Consider the following 20,333-nt stretch of genomic DNA (forward strand, 5'->3'; position numbering starts at 1 on the left):
GCCCTCTCTTTATTGCTAAAACCACTCTTTCTATTGTCCCACCAGCCAAGCACTCCTCATGCATACCACTCTCCATACCCTTAATCATAGAATCACCATATATCTTACCGCTCTTAACTTCATTCAAGTCCACACTCATGGACTCATTCTCTACGCTATTCAGCATGACTCTCCCAGCTTCATTACTCAATGCTCTATTACTTACCCCCCCCCCCCCACTCTCACGACATCTCCTTTCTTCTAGGCCACTTGTGACTTTATTTTGTTGACTCCCAATCACTCCCATACTATTTATTACTGCATCATTCACCAAAGACTCACCCATATGTAATCCTGTTCTAGTTACTTCAGCTAATGTAAACTCTATAGTCCTAATTTCTCTGTTTAACACATTAAACTCAGCTTTAACTTCCAGTATCTCCTTACCGAGCACTTCCACTTCCTCATGAAGAAGATGAAGGTCATTTTTCATTTTCATAAACTCCTGCCGAAGTTCTTCCGCTACGGTCACAATGTCAGCTTCCATTCCTAAATGCTCCAGCCTATCCCGACACTTCTCACATACGTTGACATTTTTGTTCTTCTCATTTAGCCAGACAGACCACAGATCCTTCACATTCTTCGTCATATACATGTAGCAGTTTCCGCAATGCATCCATTGCGAAAAATCTAACGCTGAGCCAGCTTTTCGTGTAGAAGTAGAAGTCCTGCGCACCGCTGATGTACGTTTCTTGTTGGACGCCATCTTTACATGTTGAAATAGTGAAACAAACGGCAGTGAAAACACAATATATACAAGACAGTTCCAAACAATAACACCATTGAAGGACACTTGTATCTAACCGATGCACAACTGCAGCACAATTTGTGACAAAAAGCCACACTATATTTAACTTTAAAAACACGTTTTCTAGACTAGCTAAACACGACCGCCACATTTTCCAAGGATACTAGCACCCATATGTTAGTCTCAGATCGAAATATCTGTTGAATAAAGTTATATTGATGTTTAATGGATAAATCACATTTCAAGATAATAATTAACTAAATTTATTTAGCTAATTAGATTATTAAACCAATTTTTTGCTATCACCAAGGCATCTTCACAAAGAAATATACTAAGCATGTGCACAGCAAATCAGCAGGAAGGCAAATATAGACTGATTATAAGAGATGATGGAATCTTTCTGAAGGTCTCAAATGATGATTTCCCAGACTTTTGGTAATAGGATAGAGTTGAATACTTATTTTTGAATACAAATGTGCTTTGAGATGCATCATGTAGCACTTAAGGCAGGAGCTACCATTGCTGTTTCTTTGACTTGCTAATAAAGTTTTCAGCATTTTCCCCTTATATGGGAAATATACTCATTGGCCTGTCATGGCTAAGTAGCTTGACTTTTATAGAAACCTTAATTAATTAGGGTGACAGATATAGTCTATGTCTATTAGTCATGTGTTTTCTCTTGTTGATATGTCTGTTTTGTGGGATGAAAACCCTTTCACCTCCACATGGTTAATTTGCAGTTAAATTCAGTTGAAAATCCCTTATAAAAATTCTTTGCATCCCAGACCAGATTCAAACTCAGATCAAAAGGCCTTGGATCCAATTAAATTTATACTTAGTTATAGTTATGTAAAGTTGTTTGAAGCGTATATATATTGTTTGTGTTTTATTAAATATATTTATTTTGTATTTTGGTCTTGAATCAGTGATTTATTGGATTCTGAAAGAAATAGTAAAAAAGAGGTCATTGCACCAATCGGAGTGAACCCTTGTGCATATAATATATAGGTACACTCAGAATTAAAAAAATAATTGTTAGAAAAAGAGATTAAATAAAATAAATAAACAATCCTATATATGAACAATGGTGCAGCCAGTAGGATTAATATTATGATAATATCCTCTATATAAAAATCTCTTGCAATTAACAATACTACTGAAGCCAAATTTCCTGAAGGAAGCTCGAGATCTGAGATGAAAGAATTGCCATAGAACTTTTAGTGAAAGACTTTTGACTGAATATGTGATACAGAGCCTTTGTAAGTTACACACTTTTGTGTATTCCCTTTTGTAGTTGTTATAGAAAGACATTTAAGATTTTTGTTTAATAGTGATAAGAAGTGTCCTTAAGAGAGTCAATTGGCATGTTGGAAATTGCTATCATTGTAAAAATAACTCTAACCTCTTTGCAAGTAAACTAGGAGTTTAATAAGTTGAATTTGTAAGCAGAGAGTTAATAGGTTTTTGAGTTAAAGAGATTAATTAATGTTGAAGTAAAAAGATTCTAATTTGTGCTAAAGAATTTTTATAGATGGATAGAGAAAGCAATCTCCCTATTGTTTAATTCATGTATAATTTGTAAATAAAATGTGTTTTGATTTTTTTGTTTAATTTTACAACTTCACTGTTCCTAAATAAATTGGACTCGTGAGCGGGAAACTATGTGAGATAGCTGAAGTGTAACGTTAAGTAAAAGAATAGATCATGACTGTTTGTGTAACATTTTATTGAAGGAATTTGTGTTAGAGAGAGAGAAATCTGCTGGCCGTATTATTGAGTTTCATGCTAATTAAATGATATTAGTGGCGCAGTCTAAATTAAATACATTTTCTAGTATCTTAGGCATAAGAATCGTAGTGCGAAGGGTAGATAAACATAGCACGCAGTAGAGTAAATGAAAAAGGATAAGAGATAGAAAAGTGCATTAGAGTAAAGCTATAAAGAATTAAGAATAAAGATAAAAAGATATTACGTATAGGCTAAAAATAACATACATTTACAATATTGCAGACAGTTAAAAAATATTACAGTTTTACAGCAGAATTCATTATCGGACCTTTCTTTTTCGAAGAGCTTGGTCTTGCTAGTCTTGTTACCTGCATTGTTAATGGCCAGCATTATGCATTTCTCTTAACCAATAAAGTGATTCCAACACTTCGACATCATTAGTTCCTGGATTCAACAGGTTTTATGTAGAATGGTGCCCCTCCTCACATCACCACCCCTGTCAAGCAGTTGCTTCAGACACAATTTACTGAGGACAGAATTATCAGCCACCATTTTTGTATAACTTAGTCAGTGCACTCACTGATCTGAACCCCTGCAAATTTTGGCTGGGGGGGGGGGAGGGCATCTCAAAGACATTGTCTATTGTGGATACATAACCAGCATAGTGGACCTCAAAATCAGCATTACATGCCATATCCACAATATTTTGAGTGAAACTATGTATCTATGGTTGAGCATACGAGTTTGTGATTTCAGCACGTTGGCAACAATGTAAGACAGCATATCAAACATGTTGTTGTTGTTGTGTAACCAGACAACATGCCATGTGTACCCTGTGTTTTGTGACAGTTTGAATTACCCACTACAGTATTGCAGTGCCATTTATTGCCCTAGTGGCAACTTTTAGAACTAACATTAGTTTTTGCCAAATTAAAATTCTATTGCTGCACACATCATCATGTTAAATATTAAATCACTCCACTGAGTAGTTACCCAATTACAGCCTTTTGAAATGTGAACTTTAATTATAATCACCCTGTATACTCCTGTAATATGAAGATATTAATTTTGATAAATATTTGATGATTCTATATGTTGTAGAAATAAAGATTGGTTGCACAGGAATTCTGAATTTTATGGATTTTAGGCAATCCATAAATTCTTGGAGGTCTTTTATGAAAAGCAAGAATATAATTTCTTGGCATTTTTAATTTAATTTATAATCAAGTGAAAAATATTTCTACATATGAAATTCTATGAATTTTAGAAATTCATATTGCCCTATTTAAACCCAGCTTTTCTATAGCTGTAGATTAATTTTTGATAATGTGGAAACTACTCTTATCTACTTAGTGATTCATTGCCAAGATTGTTTTCTTTAATTAAAAGCAATAGATGGAAGTTTGAAGGCAGTCAAGTACTTCTCAGGTTTCTTAATATGTAGCACCGTATCTATCCTTTTCAAGAACAGTCTCGCAATGGTAAGCAGTACTACTTTCAAGCCAGATCAAATGTATGTCTAGAATTGGAGGGAAGACTAAAATGACTTATCTGTAAAGTGTACATTATCCCATTGGTATCTTGTCCAAATGTATGTCTAGAATTGGAGGGAAGACTAAAATGACTTATCTGTAAAGTGTACATTAGCCCATTGGTATCTTGTCCAATTTTTATGTATACAACACCACTGAAAACATGCTCTGCAATGAACTACAGATTAAAAGACACAGACTACAGGTCTTTGGGTGTATAGGTCTACTCCTCCAAACATCTTGCCACAGTTTGTTGAGATATCTGCATAACTCTGCTTGAATGGAGCTGACTTGCAAGCTGATCTTCCATGGTGCATTGATTATGTTTTGCTGTTATAACCAAAAATCTGTCTTCATGCTCCATAGTAGAGTTAGGGCCACCCCTTAGCAAACATCTGGAACACATTCCATTGGTTTGAAACGCTACCCAGAGCCAGGATACAACACTGTGAGATTCCAAAGTCTGACAATATCAGTAATTCTGTGGGATTCTTCAGGCTTTCCAATAATTCATCCCCATGTGAAATCATCTAGCGATGTCTTTGAGACGTTACAAGACATTAACGTTTGCAACTTTATTATATATTTATTGTGTTCAAAGGAAGCTCACAAAAAGACCTTCCTTCAAACACAATTTGCTTACTGCAGCCTTTTGCCTTTTATCCTGTTGAGTGTTACCATATGGAATTCAAAAATTTTAATGTGTACCCGATTTCTACTCGAAATCATCAGCTTTACAAAATGTCATAAGCTGATTCATTTGAATTTCCAGTCTTCAGAAATAGGGTTTGTCCTTAGGATTTGGCAACAAGGAAATAACAGTAATATTAATATATAATATATGTAATAAAAGACTAATAGTGGAAAGCATACATGTTTTCATGTTAAATCTTGATGGTTTGTGATGTCATGAGAGCGTTTGAGGCCTGCATGTGCCAAGTTTTTAATGAAAGAGGACCAAATCTGTTGTAGGATCATGACTTGTGTTTCTTGGTGCACTGGTGTGGGTTTTTTAATATTTTGAGTAACTCTTTGAATGCTCTCATGTAGATGCTGTAGTCAATGTATGCTACATTGCCAAAATACTCAGTGTTCAGTTTCTGTTATATGTGCTTCTAGTCCTGATTAATTTTCTTTTGTACTTCATGTTCTTGATGTGTTATGACATACATATCTCTCCTGATCATCCTGCCTTTCCTATATTTCAGATTCAACACTGCTAGGGATCTTCTGTACTCCTTGTTTCTTGAGTAGTGAGTGGGGTGGTTTCAAAGGTCAAAGTAGACCTGAACTCCAAGGAGTCCTTACTGCAGCCTTTTGACTCATCGAGGGAGACCCTAAACATCATGTCAAGAACTATTCAGCATTTGCACAGTATCTGTCATACACTGCTTTGAACATTCACAGTCATGGCACCCACAACAGACTCTGGCATCTTATTCCACTCATTCACCTCTCCAAGTAAACAGCCTAGTATTGACACCCTTGCTAACTACACTCTTGCCCAGTTTCCATGGATGGCCCTAGTTCTCCCACCACCAGACCTGTACTGAAAAATTTCCTCTAAATTAATCTTGTAAAAAAACTCCTCAGTAATTTGAATGTCTCAATCATATCACCCCTTTTCTGCCTATTAGCCACTTTCTGTAACCCACAGATCTTCAACTTGTTTTTATAAGGTTCATTCCATAGACCAGCTATCATCACTTGGTCACTTGCCTCTACCTCCCCCCCCCCCCCTTCAAGAAGAAACCCTGGTGTCCAGATCTGGGCACAGTAGTCAAGATGGGATCTTATCAAGGCTTGATAAAGAGGAACAATAACCTGCTTGTCTCTGCTTGTCAAAGTATTCTTCAGTAACCAAGTAATCTGATGAGCTTATTTATGCTATGTGTCCCCCCCCTAAACTTCAACTCCCTATCCACCAACACTCCCAAATCTCTGGCTTCGTCAATTTTCTGGAATACAGTTCCACCAATGTGGTATACTGCTGCTAATATTTTCACCCCAAAATGCATAACCTTACTAACCTTAAACTGACATCCATTCTCCTCAGCCCAGTCTGCCAATCTATCCAAATCATCCTGCAAAATTTGACATCATGTGTATTCACTATTGCTCTGTCTGTGTGGTTAGCCTAGTGGCTGTGCGCTTCACAACCATATGCCTGGGGAAGGAGTGTCCCAGGTTCGATTTCCGTCGACAACGCGAGAAGCTTAAGGATCTTCCTCAGCCATAGCCAAGTTAGCCGGTCTTGGGCATGGACAGCAGAGTTTTCCCCCCAGTTTATCTGGGGTTTTTCATCCTGCAGGCAGGCAAACCAGCCCCGTGAACACACATGGATACAGTCAGGAATACTTAAGACAATCCCTCCAGCCATATGTATGAATTGTCAGCTATGCCGGTCCTGGGCCTGGATAAAAATAGGGGGCAATTGAGGTGGTGCCGTACCTCCCTGTAAAAGGGGCTCACGGCCATTGAATCACCATATGAAATGAATCAACTATTGCTCTACCCAACTTTGCATCATCGGCAAATAAATGAACAGTTCCTCTCAAATCCTTTCCTATATCATTAATGAACAAATTAAATAGCAGTGGTCCAAGAACAGAACCCTGTGGCACACCACTAGTCACAGGCCTTCTTTTGTACTCTACTCCTGAATAAACTATTCTCTGATATCTGTTCATCAACCACCCTCCTATCCATCTCACCAGCCCTATATCCATCCCCATGTGCTGTAGTTTACTGATTAGAATTCCATGTGGTATGTGTCAAAGGCCTTAGCAAAGTACAGCAGTATCACTGTAAATCCATTACCCTTAAGTTCAGCCGTCGCTGTATTATAAAACGTGAGCAAGTTACTGAGGCATGACTACCTTCACAAAACCATGCTGCCTCTCCCCCCCCCCCCATACAGTATACCATTTCCATCTATCCATCCCTGTATTTTGCTCTTGACTAATTCTTATCCTTGATACCTTATCTGTGACTGAAGTGAAAGAATGGTACTGCTCCTTTGTATTGTTTTTATTTTACATTTGGCACTCAGGAATTTTATCAACTATCTTTTTAAGTCGTAGTCATTTTTTAGCTGGAAACTGAGGTATTCTAATTCTTGATTTCTCTTTTCCACATTACCCTGTCTCAGAGGGTTCATACACTGCCAAGTTTTTGTGATGGACTTTGCATGCAGGTATCTTCCCCATGTATTTTGTCTTTCTATAAACTGAATAACTGAGTTTGTTTTTCTCAGAGACTTCGAAGAGAATGTCTAAGAATGGTAGAGATCTATTAGTTTGTAATTCTACAGCGATTCATGGATGAATGTTATTCAGATAAAATAGAATCTTGTAGTTGGCATGCGGAGCTGGACCATATGATGCACATATCATTGACATATCTAAGACGTCTTAGAATTTGCCTGGAAATTGGAAAAAAGCATTGTTGATGTAATGTTTGAATAACATCGCAGTGTTGTGTCGAAATAATCTTGAAGTAATCCTATGGTCTGCATTTTTGTACATTGGTAAATAGGTTGTGATCCTACTGCCTTATCAGATTAGATGGAGATGGTTCTATTACTGAGTCTGTTGTCTTTTCAATGAAGCATGATGTATTCCTTATGAAGTAGTGTGTCTTGCCTATGAGTGGGATTATCAATTGTGTGAGATGTTTAGAGAGCAGAGAAGCAGTGCATGAAATACTACTCTGGTTCCATGGATAAAGTGAACATTGCATGATGGATAATTGATTTTTACTGGTTGTATGAAAATATTTGCTTCACAACATTAAGACATATAGTTTCAGAACATGTATTTCTAAAAAAAAAAAATCATTAATATAATTTCTTGAGCTTTGTTCAAAAGTTATGAAGAAAATCAAGAGTTTAACTTTATTATTATATTACAGCATCAGAGCTCTATATGGAAGTGAAGAAGACAGAGAAAATGCAGTTCATGGAAGTGATAGCAGTTCCAGTGCAGAAAGAGAAATACGTTTTTTCTTTCCAGACAGTAAGTATATACTGCATGAGATAAATATGTGTGCAATCCAAAAAAAAAAAAAAAAAAACTATTGTGACTTTCTGATAAGCTACAGTGCTGAACAATGTGGTCCATGCAGTAAATGTTCTTACATTTTCTGTTTGTGACATGGTCATTATTTAATTTTATACCTTTAGTTGATGATCTCATTTCTCATCTCATTTTCCTTTTATCCTCTTTTACCTTGTGGTGTCGAGGGTTTATTAATCATCGGACTTCAAAGCGTTCACAGGATGAGATGGTCAGCCCTATACCCTGGTGTATCCTATGTTCATAGTGTTAAGTTCTCAAGGCTGGTTTGCCTGCTTTGCGGGATGAAAAACCCCAGGATAAACTGGGGAAAAAAAATGCTACTGTCCACGCCCAAGACTGGCTAACTTGGCTATGGCTGAGGAAGATCCTTCAGCTCCTCATGTCACTGATGGGAATTGAACCTAGGACACTCCTTCCCCAGGCATATTGTTGCGAAGCACACAGCCACTAGGCTAACTGCATGGACAAAAATTTTAATTTTGATTTTAATTCACAAAAAATAAGTACAAAAATTAAACTCCAACTTTACCTAATAATTTATATGCGCTCCTCTGTTCCTAACAAGTTTAATAATTTGTTAAGACATGGACTCTGCCGACATTTCTGCATCTTGAAACTATACTTTTATAATGGATTATATTAAGTTATCCTTTGTATCGCAGTCTAATTGTGGTTAGAGTTACATGGCCACTGAAACAATTCAGGGTTATAGTTTTTGAGGAACTTTCTCACTTTTTTTAGAAGTGTGGGATGGTGTAAGATCCTGTTGGAAGATGAGTTCTTTGTCTTTTTGTATCTGTGGGAACACTATTTTCTCCAATATATTTATGCATTGGTCACTTTTCATCATACCATCAACAGGCACAAGTGATCCTGGAATGTCGTGTAAAATAACCCCAGAATATCTTTTTAGCTGGGTGTTTAGGAGTTTATTGGTGGGCAGGAGAAGTCTTCTCATCCACTGATTTGCAGACATGGGGGTACTCATTCTCCTTGAACAAAGAAATTGCTCTCATCTGAGAATATGACTTTCCACTTTTCAGCAGTCCAATTTTTATACACTTTTGTCCATTGGAGCCTCTTTTTCTGCATAGACTTCATCAACAGTTGTTTCTATTTTTGGTCTGTGGGCAGTCCTCCCTGCTTCCAGCAATCTTTGACGGAATGTCATGTCAGAAACATTAATCCCACTAGCTGCGATCTCTAAGTTTACATCAGAAATCTTGGATTCATTTTGCTTAAACAGTCTTGAGTAAGTGTAGTTTTCCTTTTTCATCCACTACTTTTCTGTCAGGAGAAAAGGTACTTTATTATTATTATTATTATTCGTGATACCTCCAAGGAGTCCGAAGATTCATCGCAGGAGGACACCTACAACTGTCTCAACCACTACACCGAACCTCTACTACGAATCATCTCCATCAACGCAATCTACCGCCCATCACCACTACCACAACTAGTATTTTTTGTCTGTAAATTGTGTGTGTGTGTTCTGAAGGGCCAATTTGTCTATATGTGGGATGAAAAACCCGAGTTTCCGGGAGAAAAACCCTGATACCCCCCGTATGAGATCGGCTAACTCACCTTCGATTGAAATCGTCCAGATAAAGATTCCTCTTGTCGTGACGAGAATCGAACTTAGGCCTATTCCAATCTTGTCTCCCTAAACCTCTTTAAAATCACATTTAGCTGATGATAAATGTTGAAAATCATTGTTTTAAACCAGACACCATATTCTTTGATATAATTTGAGAATCAGAAGCTGATTATGTTGGCATCTGTCTTTTGTAGGTATGAGAAGATAAGTGTAAATTAAGTTTTGTATGAAACTTAGGTTTTGCCATAATGTTCAAGTGGTGAGTGTAAGAAGACTAGTTGTAAAGCCTTTTAATTATTGTCTAATGATATCTGTGATCGGTATGTACTGCTTGGTTGATTTTTTAGAGTGTGTATTTTTTAAATTTTCAGTTTCTTTTTACAACATTGAGACAAAATGATGGTGAGAGTGAAATTATTACATTAGTCAGCACAAAAGACAAATAACATGAATTGCATTGATTTTTCAAGAGTAGTACGGTGCCATGAGTGTAATATATATGGGTGAAGAGATGTTGAGGATGTTTATGTGGAGTGGTTCAATAAAGGAAGTGGGATGTTTATAAGAATGAGATGAAAGGAGCGCACTGTTTATGAATGTGGGACAAGTGTGGGTAAGCAGGAAATGTGATATGCTGATGGCCTACAAGGCTTCTCTGAATCAGAGTAGGGAACACGGAGTAGTAAGCAAAATGGCAGAGAGGAAGAGAGTGTACCTGGAAAGAAAGCATGTAAGTCTGATGGTGAAAAAGAGAGTGCAAAAATCGGTGATAAGATGATGTGCAAGACTGATGGCAAAAAAAGAGAGTGTGTGATTGATGCAAGATAATGAGAAAGTGATTCAGGAATTGAAAGCATAGTTGGTGAAGATGATGCAAGAGATGAAGCATATACAGAGTGGAAGGAAGAGGATTGAAGAAGAATGAAATGGAAGATGGCCATCTGAAAGAGGTAATAAATGATTTATGAGCAGCATTGTATGGAAATTTGATTATTAGAAGTGTTTGTTTCCCTGCAGGTAGGATGAGCAGAGTGATCGATTTCTTGGATATGAGGAGTACACAAGCAAAAGTGTTAGTAGTGGTAGTTGGAAACAAGAAGAATATGAGAATGGATATCAAGAAGTGAGGAGAGTAAAAGATAATAGCATGGGCAAAGATCATGAATAGTATGTCAGTTGGCATGAGATGAAAGGCGTGCACTGTCTGTGAATGTGGGGGAGACAAGTTTGAGGGATGAATAGAACTGTATAAGTGATGGACTGCTTTTAAATAGTTTTATTGTGACTCACCTGGAGAGGCTTTTGCTCAAAGGAAAAGTAATGACTACAAAGAATAGATCTAATGAAGAAAGCAATCATGTGAAACAGCACAAAGTAGGAGAGATCAAAGGGCTTCTTATGAATGGGAAGGTGAGGAGAATGAGAAAACAGGAATACTAGACTGACAGACAGTGAAAGTGGGAGGTAGCCAGGGAAGACAGGAAAACATTGCAAGAAGGGTGGATGCTGGAAGCAGAAGAGAATGTGCGAGCAGAAGAAAAAGGAATGGGATGGCCTTGAAATGTGGTGGGGAAAGAGCACTTGTATCTGGAAAAGGTTATGGAATGGGTAATGAGAGAGAGTAATGGCAGGAAAAGGTGCTGAGGAGTCACATTTGAGAAGTGATATTGGTCAGACTTCTTATAGGCCTAGGAATGAACTATTATTCAAAATTAAGTGGATGTTGAATACCATATTATTTCTTAGCCGAATAAGAAACTCAAAGATAGGAAATCTAATCTATCTAAGAGTTTCATGCCGAATATAGAAAACTATATAAATAAAGTTTGGTGAGCCCAAGCGTAAGCCAACACCTGGTAGTGCAATGCTAGGGCAACTCGTAGTAAAGGTGGAGCAAGATCCGATCAGTAACACACAGCTCCTAGAGAGAAGGTCACTACCCAGACCGGTTTCGACCTTTTTTGAGGTCACATTAGTGAGTAGGTAGACCTAGATGTAATACTAAGGTTTCATTAGTCAGAGCTTATTTCTTTACTGTAGTGCTGTTGAAGAAAACTGTCTAACAGAAGCAATGTTATTATATATCTAAGATAGGTAACATGATATAGAAATATATAATTTATTAAAAATCCAATATATTTCATACAATGTTCACATGAACATTGCTAGGAACAGAAGAGAAGATCATTGCATTGCACTACCAGGTGTTGGCTTACACTTGGACTCACCGAACTTTATTTTTATAGTTTTCTATATTCGGCATGAAACTCTTAGATAGATAAGATTTCCTATCTTTGAGTTTCTTATTCAGCTAAGAAATAATGTGGTATTCAGTATCCACTTAATTTTGAATAATTTTACTTTGCCGAAGTGAAGCCTGTTGGCTCTTATTTTCAGTAAATGAAACTATTATGTTTGTAAATGCATGTACAAGGTATGAGAAATAAGTGAACAGAATTGTTGCATTAATTGAGTTCATTTACATAAGTCTTGTGTGTCAGAATAAGTTAGTTGTGATTGAATGAGGGCAACATCCTGACAGGAATAGAGATGGACATTTATGATGTTTTTCATGAAATTATGATAGAAAAGGAGTTGTGCCCATGCAAAGTTGAGATGAACGGGGGAGCGGGGAGAAACAGTGGAAGTGGTTTTGAGACAGTATGTTGTGAAGTAGAGATGTATTATAGGTGGATAAAATGAAATTTTTAATTGCACTATAGACCTGGTACTGTGAAGTGCAGCAACAATGAAATGTATAAGCAAATTAGCCAGTCAAATAAGAAAAGAGTGATTTTAAATATGATAATATAGATTGGGTTGAGGAAAGAGAATGAATTTCTTGATTTTTGAGGGTCATCTACTTGAGTATGTAGCAGAGGGCATGTGAGAATCAAGGATCTTGGATTTGATCATCTCATTGCAATATGTTATTATAAACGAGTTATTATTTCATACAATGTTTACATGAACATTGCTAGAGACAGAAGAGAAAATCAGTTAAGTATATTCAAAACAATAATCATAAGATATGAGTCACATATCATGTGCTTATTAGCTTGTGTCTCAGTCACCACTGAGTTAACAGGAGAATACACTATAACAGTTCAAAGGAACAAAAATGAATAGCTTCTGTAATTCAGAATATATATATATATATATATGAACATGGAGTTCTTAAGTGTCAAAGCTGTATAACTGAGAGGAGACCTCCACATAGCCTTTAAAGGAATGTGGAGAACTGACTAGAGCTTCTGACCTAATGTCCAATTCTCACCTTCTTATGGTGCACCCTGATAGGTATGGTATCCACCTGGATACTGAACGAATGATGATGGACTGGCAATTTGGAATTTAGTCCACCAAATGTATTCTAATTGGCTTAAACTACAATCTAAAATGACGATACAACATGAGACAATTTCATGCCGGCTGGGGCGTCGTCCAGTTAAACAAAATCCCTGTTGTTTTCGCCAAGGAACCAAGGTGAACAGCAAAAAAAGCCAGCTACTGGAACAAATCATGAAACACATCAAAACTCAGCATCACCAGAGTTCAAGATCAATACTGTCAATATAAGAAGTATGAATGGCAAAGAAATGGAGCTAACTGTGGAATTGAATAAGTACCAGATCAACATAATAGGGGTGACAAACAAAAATGACAAAAACTGGTGACATCTTTCTGAGTAATAAATACAAAATGCAATATTCAAGCAGTGACAATCAAGGAAAAGGAGTAGCCATAGTATTCAACACTAAATACAAGGCTAATCTTCTTAAATGGCAGGCAGTCTCAAGCAGAGTGATAGGGGCAAATATCAAAATGGGGAACTGGACAATGAGACTTATTTGTGCCTATGGTCCCACAGAAAGTTCTACTAAGGTAGAAGTGGAATTTTTTGAGATTTTAGATAAATTAATTGCCACAATGAAAAAAGGAAAAGTTGGTCCTTGTTGAGGATCTAAATAGTAGAGTAGGAAATGATTGTCAGATTTGGGAAAATTTGGAGAAAATAGCAAATCTAATAATAATGGCAAATACCAGTTGGATTTCTGCTCTGGACATGGACTGGCTATTACCAACACAATGTTCCAACATAAAAAATGTGCACAAATTCACATGGAGAGAAGAGGCAAGGAATACAAAAAGTCTCATTGACTGTGTTATTGTTGATAGTGATGTTTTCTCACTGGTGCAGAACACTAGAGTGTAACAGAAGATTTGAAATCGGAATTGATCACCATTTAGTCTTGAGCAAGTTAAAATTAATTTCATATTGAAAAGAAGAACATGTAAGAAAGTTTTAAAGTGAATAAATGTTGAACAGCTCTCAGATATGGATTGTAGACTAAAATATACAAACAGTATTCAAGAAAAAATGAAAGAGTTTGAGAACAGGAACCAACAAACCTTAGCGGTTCAGTGGCAAGCCCTGAAGGAAACATTGATTGATTCAGCCAGAGAGGCATGTGGTGAGGTTGTCTGCAAGCAGAGAAAAATCAGAACTCCAGGGTGGATACAGGAAGTTAAAGATGAAGTGAAGGAAAAGAAGAAAGCCTATCAAAAGTTCCTGGCAAATAAGTCAGCTTGTGCTCTTGGAGAATACAGAGACAAATTTAAGAAAGCTAAACTCTGTTTAAAACTAGCTAAACAAAAGTCATGCGAATACTTTGGTAAGAACATAGGAAATCAATATCAGGAAGGTGACAAGGTATTCTGAAGGCTGTTGAAAAAGCTCAGAAATGGAGGAAAGATTGCTGTAAAAGGCATTAGTTTTCATTAGTTTTTCATTAGAATTAGTTTTTCCACGTTTTCACAGGAAAACTGATGAAAAAGATATCCTTCATCATAAAATTCTTGATATATACCCTCAAGGGGGTGTATAGAATATGATAGCATTACATGAAAAATTATATATCATTTCTAAATAGCAAGGAAGCTACCGTTTTCCCAAAGTCCTGATGGTGCTCCCTTGCAAGCTATATTGGTGGTCCTTGGCCTTTGGGCTGAAGTTCTTCTGATAAATGTTTCCCAAATTTGGGGCAGTCTCATGTATCCAAATTTGTTGAGGTTTGGCATGTTCCTAAGGGCTGAGGCTGATTCGATGAATAGTCTTTCATATTTGAACTTACTGCGGTGTATTACTGTGGCTTTCTTCCGCCTTATTCTGTGGCGAGTATCCAGAGCGTGGTCTGCAAGCCCAGAGTGGCTGTACTGGTGAAATCGGATGTAATCCTTGTGTTCTGAGATTCTGATATTTGCTGTCCAGCCTGTTTGGCCAAAGTAGGAAAATTTACAGCTGCAAGGGAACTAGTATACACCAGGTAGGTCTAGGGGATTCCCCTTAAATTGGAAATGCAAAAAAGAAAATGTTGTGGAAGGGAGAAAAGAGAAACGTGATTAAAAGAAAAGAAGGGGACCTTCCCTCGATGAGCCTTGATAGACTTTGTGTTTCTTAGGAAGGACCTCCCACGATGAGTCTTTTTACTCCATGGAGGCCTGAATAATAATAATAATAATATCCGCTCTTCTCTGCCTATCAACCATCCTCTGTAATCCACAAGCTCTCTATCTATCTATCAATGTAGGGAGAGCATTCTTTACATCACTCACCAATTTAGTCACTCTCCTCTGAACCCTCTCCACAACCTCCTCATCTCCAAGGAAAGTAGGTGACCAGACTTGAGCACAGTAATCCAAATATGGAAATATCAACGCCTTATAAAGGGGAATAATAACCTCTTTATCTCTGGATGTTAGTGTGTTCTTCAATAGCCAAGTAATCCTATGTGTAATTTTGGACACTTTAGCAATGTGCCCTCCGATGTTCATCTCCCTATCCACCAACACCCCCCAAGTCCCTAGCCTCATCAATCTCTTGGAGTACCGTTCCATCAATGTGGTACACAGCTGGTAATCTTTTAATCCCAAAATGCATAACTTTACCCTTCTCCACATTGAACTGACATCCATTACCTTTTGTCCATTTTGCCAACTGATTTAAATCATCCTGCAAACTCTCAACATCAGCTTTATTTTTTATTGCACTACCCAACTTTGCATCATCAGCAAACAACTGAATATCTCCCTTCAAGCCATTTCCTATATCATTTATGTACAAATTAAACAATAACGGCCCAAGCACAGAGCCCTGAGGCACATCACTGGTCGCCTGCCTCATCCTGGACTTTGCTCCTCCATACACTACTTTTTGGTATCTCTGCATGAGCCATTCGCTTATACATCATCAGTTTAGTATCCATCCCCATCTGCTCTAATTTGCACAACAGTATTCCATGGGGTATCCTGTCAAAAGCCTTAGCAAAATCCAGAAATATCACTGTGTAGCTATTTCACTTGTCCAACTCAGATGTCATTCTATTATAAAAAGTTAATAAATTGCTAAGGCAGGATTGACCTTTAACAAAACCATGTTGGCCCCTATAGAGTATCATATTCTGATCCACCCATTCTTGAATTCTGCCCTTAACCAACTTTTCCAATACTTTTACCACCACTCCCGAGATGGTGATTGGTCTGTAATTAACTACCGAAGTTTTAGAGCCACCTTTATACAAAGGAACCACTTTGCCTTCCTTCCACTCCCTAGGGACCATATCAGAGTTCAAACTTAAGTTAAATAACCAAGTAAGAGGTGTTGACAATTCCTTTGCACTTTATGCAACACCCAGACTGTTATTCCATCTAAACCTACAGCAGTGTTTGCATTTAAATTCTGCAATATACTAAGTACCTCTGATTTCTTAACTTCAATTGTCATATTAGTTATTGCTACAGGTACAGAGATATCCTCATTTGAGTGATAGACTTTTGAAAAGTGATCACTCAGTAACTCTACTATTACATCTGAATTGGTCACCTCAGTATCATCAGCACCCACTAAGGTTATCCTTCCAAAGTCATTCTTCTTTTTATTTGCCACATAGTGGAATAACTCTTTGGGATTACCCTTGATCTTGTTGGGTAAGTTCTTCTCCTAATCTGATTTAGCTTTTCTTACTATGCTTACCAGCATAGTAAGAGAAGCTAAATTCCTAGCTTCAGCCTTGTACTGCTCATGGATGTACTGATTGCCCCTCATCTTGTAAATTCTCCATAACATTTGCTTTTTTTGCAGATCACGCCTGATACTACTGCTCATCCATTGCCTACCTTGTTTTTCTTCCTGACCATGAGAATACATTTTGATATCGCCTTCTTCAGATACTCGCTGATTATATCCGCACTGCTAACATCTTTACCCTGCAATATGTTCTGCCATGGGATGGCTGTAAGCTCACTCCTAAGCTTGTTATAATTATCTAATCTGTAGTTCCGTATATATTCCTTCTTAAGAGAGAAATCCACAAATTTTGCAGCCTCCCAAGTCAATACCACATTATTGCTCTCACCAATTGGAGGTAATGAGGGCACCTTACTTATGCATATGTTCTCTGAACCTATGACCAGATCCAACACTCTCACAGCACGAGTCCCTTCAATTATGTGCTGTTTCAACTAATTATCTCTTAGAAGGTGTATAAATTCCATTTCCTTCTTGCCACGTGATATTTCCTCCTTCCAGTTGATATCACCATAATTAAAATTCCCCATAATGATCACTAACCCTTTAGCGCAATGAGTGTAAATTAATGCACTCATTGCACTAATATGCTGATGCATAAATTCAATATTACCCCATGTACTCCCTGGCCTATAACAGCAAACAATTGTATATTTGGTTGCGTTGGTCACTATTTCACACCAGACTACCTCAAATGAACTATCATTCATATGTCTATCCTCTTGATACACTACTTTTTTTGGCTGCAACTCATCAGCTATCATCAACAGTACTCTTCCCCCCATTCTATCTTCTCTATCCTCTCTGAAAATACTGTACCCATCACATTCAATTCCAGTAACTACATCTTCTGCTGACAGCCAAGTTTCACTAATGCCTTCAACTTTTGGTGAGATTGCACTGACTAATGCCAAAAATTCTTCCCTCTTATTTTGAATGTTTCTTGCATTAGTATACAAAAATTGCAGATTCCATGTAGTTCTTGTACTAGCTTTAGAACTGATATACAGGTATCCCTTGCTTAACGTGGGATTTGATTAACGGAGCAAAATTAATTGCGATAATCCCTTGATATACGCGGCAAGAGTTTTGATTAATTAACGCACCTTTAAATTTATCATGCAAAAACATGCAAGCCTCAAGGAGTGTTTCCTGGCCGAGAGAAAGAAAGTCATAAGCAGATGACGTCATTCCTCCCCTTAAGCATTAAGAGTGGGTATATTACAGGCTCCAATTGTTCTGGTATATTTAAAAAATACAGCAGAACTTTGCATTTAGATAATGCACCTGGTCATCCAAATTCTCTTAATGATCTGTGTGATGTGAAAAATTTATTTTTTCTACCAAATATGACATCATTGCTACAACCCATGGACATGGGCTCCATTGCAACTTTCAAAGCCTATTTTCATAAAAAGACATTCTCAAAGGCAGTAAAAACAACAAGGGAAGAAAATGCTATTACGCTTCAAGAATTTTCAAAAAATTTTAACATTAAACATGCAATTGAAAACTTTCATGACTTGTGGGAGGAAGCATCTTTTAACTGCATGAGAGCTGTTTGGAAAACCTTTTTTCAGAATGCTCTAATGACTTAGGTGGTTCTCAAAATCCTGTGAACAACATGGTTGAAGAAATCGTTGCAATTGGCGAAGACTGGTTTTGATGCAGAAGATGTTAAAAAAATTATCGGATTCTGACTCAAAAGATTTCAGCGACAACGATCTTCTTGAAATTGAACAACAATGTGCATGTGAAGACAACGAACAAATGGAATGTGAAGATGAGGTGCCAAAGGAGATAACAGTCAAAGAACTGGATGAAATATTTCGCAGTTTAGAATCGCTTAAGCAGCAAGTAATAATCCAGATGTTAATCGTACAATGTTTGTTTGCCAAGGTCTAAAGATGCTCAATATGCTTGTTATCGTAGAATTTATGCTGATAAGAAAAAATTAAAACTGTTCAAACGACTCTATAACGTTTTTTGATAAAAAAAAAAATTGCAGCAACTAATGCAGGTATACAAGATGACGGCTGAACTGGATAAGGGAAATGGGTTTACAGTGATACTGCTGGACCTGGCAAAGGTGTTTGACAGGATACCACATGGAATTCTAATCCATAGACTACAACATACTGGAATGGATATAGGGTTGGTGAGATGGATAGGTGGGTGGTTGATGGAGAGATATCAAAGAGTGGTTTATTCAGGAGTGGAGTCCAAAAGACGGCCTGTGACTAGTGGGGTGCCGCAGGGTTCTGTTCTTGGACCACTGCTGTTTAATCTGTTCATTAACAATATAGGGAAGGATCTAAGTGGAACAGTTCATTTGTTTGCTGATGATGCAAAGTTTGGGAGGGTGATAGTGAATGCAGAAGATGTCAAAGTCTTGCAGGATGACTTAGATAGATTGGAGTTCTGGGCTAAGGAGAATGGATGTCAATTTAATGTGACAAAATGTAAGGTTATGCATTTTGGGGTGAAAAGATTAGCAGCAGTATACCACATAGGTGGAACTGTACTCCAAGAGATTGATGAGGCCAGGGACTTGGGAGTGTTGGTGGATAGGGAGATGAAGTTTAGGGGGCACATTGCGAAAGTAGCTAAATCAGCTCATCAACTCACTTGGTTGTTGAAAAACACCTTAACGAGCAGAGACAAGCAAGTTATTGTACCTCTGTACTGAGCCTTGATAAGACCTCATCTTGACTACTGTGCCCAGATTTGGTCACCTTGGTTCCTTCTTGATGGGGAGGAGGTGGAGGGGATCCAGAGGCGAGTGACTAAGATGATAGCAGGTCTAAGGAGTGAACCATATGAGAACAGGTTGAAGATTTGTGGGTTGCAGAAACTGGTTGATAGGCGGAAAAGGGGAGATATGATTGAGACATTCAAATTGCTAAAAGGATTCTATAAGATTAATTCAGAGGATATTTTTGAGATCAGGACTGGTGGTGGGAGAACTAGGGGACACTTATGGAAGCTGGGCAAGAGTGTGGTTAGCAGTGGTGTTAGAGCTGGGTTCTTTACTTTTAGAGTGGTAAATGAATGGAATAAGCTGCCAGAGTCTGTTGTGGGTGCTATGACAGTGAGCTAGTTCAAGGCAAGGTATGATAGATACTGTGAGAATGTCGTATAGTTGTGTGGACATGATGTTTAGGGCCTCCCTCAATGAGTCTAAGGACTCCCTGGAGTAGCCCGAAAGTAATAATAATAATAATAATAATAATACAAGTATTTATTAAACATTCCCTTTGCAGTCATTTTTTATCTTTCCTAAAAAAGTACCATATAAAACAAATTATTAATGCAGTCTGGATCATGGACGAATTGTAATTTTTACTATTGATTATTAGATTTGATTAACGCAATTTTGATATACATGGTAACATCAAGATTAATTACTGCGTTAATCGAGGTTAATTAATTGGATACTCATACATTCTACTAATTTCAGTAGTTCCATGTCGATTTTTATCCACTCTATTCTTCAAATTATTCTGCAGAAAAAGATCAACAA

General features: G+C 37.4%; 1 protein-coding gene across 2 annotated transcripts in view; it reads left to right on the forward strand.

The window, feature by feature from the left end:
- LOC150104568 (nucleoside diphosphate kinase 5-like) overlaps nucleotides 1–20,333 on the forward strand; it is a 122,812-nt gene that overhangs the window by 63,359 nt on the left and 39,120 nt on the right. For both annotated transcript variants that reach the window (XM_090395784.1, XM_090395785.1), the window contains one exon: nucleotides 7,960–8,063. In XM_090395784.1, the coding sequence (XP_090251910.1) occupies nucleotides 7,960–8,063 (104 nt within the window). The remainder of the gene's footprint in view (nucleotides 1–7,959; nucleotides 8,064–20,333) is intronic.

This window comes from Typopeltis vanoorti, chromosome 7 (assembly GCF_054136105.1).
Source record: "Typopeltis vanoorti isolate ZY-2024b chromosome 7, IOZ_Tvanoo_1.0, whole genome shotgun sequence".
Lineage (NCBI taxonomy): Eukaryota > Metazoa > Arthropoda > Arachnida > Uropygi > Thelyphonidae > Typopeltis > Typopeltis vanoorti.